This window comes from Vicia villosa, linkage group LG3, assembly GCF_029867415.1.
Source record: "Vicia villosa cultivar HV-30 ecotype Madison, WI linkage group LG3, Vvil1.0, whole genome shotgun sequence".
Lineage (NCBI taxonomy): Eukaryota > Viridiplantae > Streptophyta > Magnoliopsida > Fabales > Fabaceae > Vicia > Vicia villosa.
Window position 1 is genome coordinate 15,531,196 of NC_081182.1, and position 6,588 is coordinate 15,537,783.

The window sequence follows — 6,588 nt, forward strand, 5'->3', positions numbered from 1 at the left end:
TATAAATGATATAGTTCTACTTGGAGGGTTGAACGAAGATTTAAATGAGAGGTTGGAGACCTCAAAACAAGCCTTTAAAATATATGGTTCTCGCCTAAGTAGAAGTAAGGTGGGGTTGGGTATATAGAGTGTAAGTTTAGCAAAAGGAAAAGTGTTTCTAACCTATAGATGAAAGTTGGAGACCATATTGTACCACAAGTCACATGATTTAAATATCTTATGTTCATAATAAAAATAATTGAGAAATAGACGGAGATATAAACTATCTAATTTGAGCTGAGTGGTTGGAATGGAGGAATGCCTTAGGGGTTTTGTTGGGAAAACTATAACAATAATAATCAAGTATTTTTTATAGGTTCATACACATCAATCATTCTTTGAATTTAATTTTGATGTTAAATCCATCAAGAGTAAATATGTGTGGAACAAAGAATAATGATAACCAAAATAAATGGCATCAAGCGGCCAAAATAACCTATAATCAGTGTAAACAAATACACGTTGAGCAAAAGAAAGATAAAAAAGAACACAAAGAATTTTGTTTTCCCAATTCGATCAAACTGATCTACTCTAGGAAAGGGAGAAACTAGTTGATTCACTATATTTCCAAGAATTTTTAGAAGATATGACAAAAGAGTTACAGTAAAATAGTATCACAAGTTCCCAATAAGAAACCCTCATTTCTACCAAGTGTTTCTCAATCTCTCAAACTCTATATATATATATATATATATATATATATATATATATATATATATATATATATATATATATATATATATATATATATATATATATATATATATATGAATCATGTAACTCCAAGGTGATTACAAGTGTTTATCAATTCTCTTAGATACCTCCAAAGATTTTCTAATTCCAACAACACGACTATAAACATTTCTACCACTATTTCTTTAATTTCTCCTTAGAATTCCCACTTCTTTCCTTTGCCTTTCATACTACATTATGAAGTTTGTTCTGTTAAGCATGATAAATACACACATTTATAACTACTGAAACTAAAAAGATCCATAGCGGATCCAAAACACGACTCATCAACAACAAAATCCAACAACCGAAATGACCAGAGTTGATACTCGTCAATTACATAAACCAGACTCGATGCTCGAGGAATGCCCGACGCCCAAACCTAGTTCAATCATCTCCAAACAACCTCTTTCGCACTATAGAATACAAGTGTCGGATCCGTCCCTGTTTGGCGTGTCTATCATTGCCACCACAATTAGGACGTCCTTCGTCGACCTTTCCACTACTTTTCAATTTTTTGCAACTTTGGTTTCTAAATGTCTCAAAATACGATTTTAGTCTCTCCATCACTTAAGCTTTTAAGACAATTCTACAATTCTCCACCTTGACTTTAGACTCTGGTGATGTCAATTTATCCATCAAACACCGTATTGCTTTTTACTATGTTAAAGTCATTATTCATCAACCTTGATCAAGTTCAAGTCACACTTGAACCATGATTTTTCTACTTGCACCCATTTGCTTCCTACCATATTTTTCTGCCCAACTAATCTAACACTCCCAAAAGTATGTCTTCAATCATATTTGACTCCTCCTACTTTCGAATGTCTTCCAGAAATTTTTTTATGAGTTTTGAAATTCTTTAGCCATATTCAAAGCATATCTACCAAGGTCATCACAATTGTATTTTTCTTATGATACAATCTTGCTCATATCCATATCATGAGTCAAACGATAATTAGAGGCCTCTATAAAAATTCCCCCATAATTACTAGTATTTGTAGCAGGAACCTCCACCTCAAATTGATTCTTCCCCACCATAGTTTATGAGATCATCATCTTTAGGTCTTTAGTCTTCCTCTCAATCCAAGACTCACTAATAGTAATACATCTTGGAGGGGTAAACTTTGACCCTCCAAATTTCAATTAAAATGGCTCATATAATCCTTCCTACCTCTTAGATAGCTATTGAAGACACAATTCACAACCTTACAATTAAGTTGAATTAGCTTGATTTAATCAATAAGTAAAGTTTTAACGACCTTTAAAACATAGTAGTCTACAAGTTTCGTACTCCAAACTCCCATAAATTTTTGGAAGTCACTTCTTGTGTATGAACATTTGTCGACCAAGTAAGTTGCTTTGACACCAACCTTATCTCAAAAACCCAATAAAAAAATCAACTATCAAATACATTTTTATCCTTTGCCTCTTACAAAACTCATTAAAATGCTCATAAACAACCTTAAAATCATCTAGGTTACCTTCATTTTAAATCTCATACATCACACTTGATTCAACATCAAATAACACAAGTATATCTTTAAAAATGAAACTCAATTAAATAAATAAGCACAAGTTTTTATTATCCAAGAAGTTATTTACACACTTCCTTTTGATCTTAATGTACATGATGATACAAAATACATCACATATTTCTTTGTTCATTAAAAAGAAGAAAAAAAACATAAAAGGTTTCTATCTTCTTAGTTTACAAATTACAATCCAATCCAATTCCCAATACAAACTCCATAGAAATTATCTCCGAATAAAACCTCTGTTTTTCTCTCATCGTAACTTCTGTTGTCGTGCAATGAATGCTTCCACAGTGCGACGAAATTCATCATTACTCATTCCATCTTCTGGATACAAACTCGAATTCTTCACCATCATTTTCTTCTCTTTCTCAACTTGAATGCTTCCATTCTTTCTTTTCTCATTCTCACTCTCACACCTTAGCAACACTTTCTGTTCCTTCTCATTATCACTATCCACACCCCTCACCAACTCAATTTCCGATTGACACCTCCTATACTCCTTCACTTCCAAATCCATCCCTTGTTCATCTTTCTCAGAAACTTTCACCACGCTTCGAGTCTTTACGTTATTCTCCACTTTCACACCTAGTTTTCTCTGATCACAACCTTGAATTCTCTGATACACGTTACTATTCTGAAGAAACTCGAGATACAAATCATGCTCCGAACTTTTCGTTTTCGAAGAATCATTTGAAAAATGACCTGATTGAGCCACAAGCGTGATGATAATAACATTCCCAATCAGAAAAACAAATCCAGGACTAACCGCGAACCCTCGAAAATACTCGCTATAATTCTTCAAAGCCAATGGTAGTTGCTGAAACGAGAGCCTAGAAATCAAAACCAGCACAACGCACATCTCTACATACCTCAACAAATCCGTAATCTTTCGTAGATTACTATGTTTCTGAACTTTGTTGAATCTCTCTGGTTTGTGTTTGTGCAAAGTGACAGAACCCATTTTTCAAACAGAAGCTGTTCTGTTTTTTTGTTTTACTATGTTGTGGTTTTAGATAAAAGGGACTGAGAATTTGTGCTCGTGAACAATGTATATGAAAGCAGAATCTAGAGAAACTGCAATGGTGTTTGGGATCAGAAGCATGGAAATTGTTTGTATAGAAAAAATTCAAGTGTGAATATGAATGTGACAAGAGAGAATAGAATGTATGTTGTTTGAGGTTTGGTTATATTTTTCGGAAATGAGTGGTGATGTTTTGGTTTAATTTATAGATGTGAAAGAAAGCATGAGAAAAATAAGTGTTTGTAAAATAAATTATTTTGAGACACCGCGAATCTAGTTCCTTTTACTTTTTCTTGGTATTCTATTTTTTTTCTTTTTTTTTTCTTGCTTTTTAGTTTAAATAATGTATTTTCTTTTTCTTTTTAAATAATGCTTTTTCTTTTTCTTATTTTATTTGAAAATTATGCCTACTCTCTCCTCCTATTTTAAATACTTTACTTTGTTTTGTTATATTTTTTGTTGATATTTAAGCGATGTAATTGAATTGGCAACAAAGACATGGTAAAAAAAATGAATTTAATTGAAATATACTGACAGTGGAAAGAAGTTTTACACCGTAAATTACAACCGTTAATCTATTGGAAGTGTTTGACTTTTATTTTAATTTCTTAAAAAATAATATGATTGAGTGGTTGTGATGCATTGACCGTGTAAAAAGTTTTACACTGACAGTGCATAGCAATTAAACTCAAAAAAATTTTAAAACATGCACAACAAATTAATTAGATAAATGGTAAAATAAAATAGGTTTATTTCCCCTTAAAAAAACTTATCAACTTATTTGAAATCGTTTATTTCTATATTCTTACTCATACCACTCAACATGACATTTAAAATTTTACCTACTTTTTTAGGTTCCAAAATCTGTTTGCCTTTCTGTCATCCATATAATATCCAGTACATTAAATTATTAAATAAAAATACTTTAACATCATTTGGTTTATCATGCATAAATGAATAAATAAATAAAATAAGTTCTTTTCATCATCTCAAATGAAATTTTTTGAATATAAAAAGAATATAATATTATAGTAATCTGGCAGTAGGCTATTGGAGAGTGCATGACAGTTGGTCAACATAGAAACCACAAAGATTTGCATTCCATTTCTTACTCTCTAAGAAAAATGTATATGCCACACAACACACACTTTCTTTGCTTAATTGCTTTCTTCTTCCCTTTTTTGTCAACCCTCAAAAAGTTCCATGGTCCATCAACAACAATAATGGAGGAGGATGCTACTTTTTGCCTCATACAACAATTGATACATGCATGCACAAATTCTATTGGCTATTATGTAAAGTTACTCATTAAATAAAGTTTGGTTATAGTAAACTAATACATGCACTGTACTTGCATGATATAAAAATCTTTGAACTATTTCATGTGATAATGACATATAGTTTTCTGAGTTTTATTATGGATTAATATATGATTCCAGAATGATCTATAGATTCGATTTCATCCACTTGATTACTTAAACTAGAAGGAGCACTAGCAATGTAGTGACTTGGAGGGTCCACTATTTTTCCATTCTTAAAGGTTTGCTTTTTCAATGTTTGGTAGGTAAAGTAGCTATACAATACCAAATTGATTGATATCTTATGTTAAAGCTAAATATCATATGATTGAAGAAGGTGAATTCTTTCAATCTTTTGGGACTAAAATTGATTTGCCATTACACTTATGATACTTTTTATTTTTCTTTATACAGAAAATCAAGTAGGAATTAATACAGCATTAAGGGTTTAATCAAATTTTGATCCCAAAACCTAAATAATTTGAGGCATTCCTTTACTAAGTTAATAAATAAGTGTTAATAATTTAATAATTTATAACTAAATTAAATTTTTTTAATCTTATTTTTTATTTATAATTTTGAAACATAAAACTTAGGTTTGACCATTGAGCCAACCCTAATTAATAATTATGTATGAACATTTTCTGAATGAGATATAAAATATATTAATAAATAAAGAAAATAAAGTTACAATAAAAAATTACAAAGCACAATAAGTACGTAGAAACGTGATAAAAAAGATATAAGATGCACGACAAAAAAAGGAAACTTCAAAAGGAATTGGTCATTCAAAAACAAAACTACAACTACTCGAGAACCGTCATACTATTGTCAAACTAGAGTTCAAACCAGCCAAATATTCATCTATCAACATATCAGATTTTAATAAAAGAGGTATTGAAGACCACCACCACACTTTGAATCCAGACAAACAGTTAATCCACTATAGGAAAAGAGATTTCTATTACTGAGAATCTTATAAGGAAGTTAATGAATCTCCAAGGATTGGGTAGAGTAACTTGCGCTATTCCTGGAAGAACTGACTGGGAAGCAGTTTACCCCGAAATCTTTACAGCTGGTAAAGGATCACCAAACACCAAGGATCTGAAGCCTCCATAAAGAGTTTGGGCAAAGATCATTCTGGGATCAATCAACCACAGAAAAGCATTTGTGTCTGCAACCTACATAAATCAAGACCAGCAGTTCCTTCTGTACTGCATTGGGAAGGGAATAAGGATTGATTTACCTCATATTCTGTTCCATCATTTGTGGAACCATGTGAAGGATTCAAGAGAGGCAGAAAGAATCAAATACCCCAAGGTCAAGAGGAACACCATTCCTATGGGAAGGCTGATATCAGACATTCTGACAGAGAGTGGTCTGATAGATGCTCTGAAAGAAGCTGGCGCTGCTCAAGATCTGACAGCTGTTTGTGGGAGTACTCTTAATGCCCATAGTCTGAGGAAAATGAAGCTGATTGAAAAGGTCCTTTCTCCTCCAACAGTGGTCAGTGATATTCTGTCTAGAAGAAATCCTATAGATGACTTCCAGCTGTTCTTCAAGGAAGAACATCCAGACTCTGTCCTCTTCTATATGGAGTCTTGCCTTAAAGATGGCTCAGAATTTGATCCAGCGTGGCTACATGGCAGAAATCTCCCTTCTCTGGATGCCTTAAAGGAGAAGGAGAAGAAGAAGAAGAAGAAGAAGAAGAAGAAGAAGAAGAAGGAGGAGGAGAAGAAGAAGAGAAAGTCTACTGGAGATGGTCCTTCAAAGCCTCTGAAGAAGAAGAAGAAGAAGAAAAGTTCAGGTATCTCTATATCTAGCTCTGTACCTCCTTCTATTAATATTTCTGAAAATGTATCAACATCAGACCCTCTCTATCTCTCTCTCAAAATCCCTAAATCATCTGCAGAATTTAAGAAGTTGATAGATGATATAGATAGTGTTGATGATTCTATTA

The 6,588-nt window shown here is 32.3% G+C and overlaps 1 protein-coding gene across 1 annotated transcript; it reads right to left on the reverse strand.

Moving 5' to 3' along the window:
* Positions 1 to 2,331: 2,331 nt before the first annotated feature.
* Positions 2,332 to 3,497, reverse strand: LOC131654990 (uncharacterized). The gene has a single exon (XM_058924904.1). It carries the CDS (start codon positions 3,268 to 3,270, stop codon positions 2,560 to 2,562), a length of 711 nt encoding a protein of 236 aa, XP_058780887.1. The 5' UTR covers positions 3,271 to 3,497; the 3' UTR covers positions 2,332 to 2,559.
* Positions 3,498 to 6,588: the final 3,091 nt, after the last annotated feature.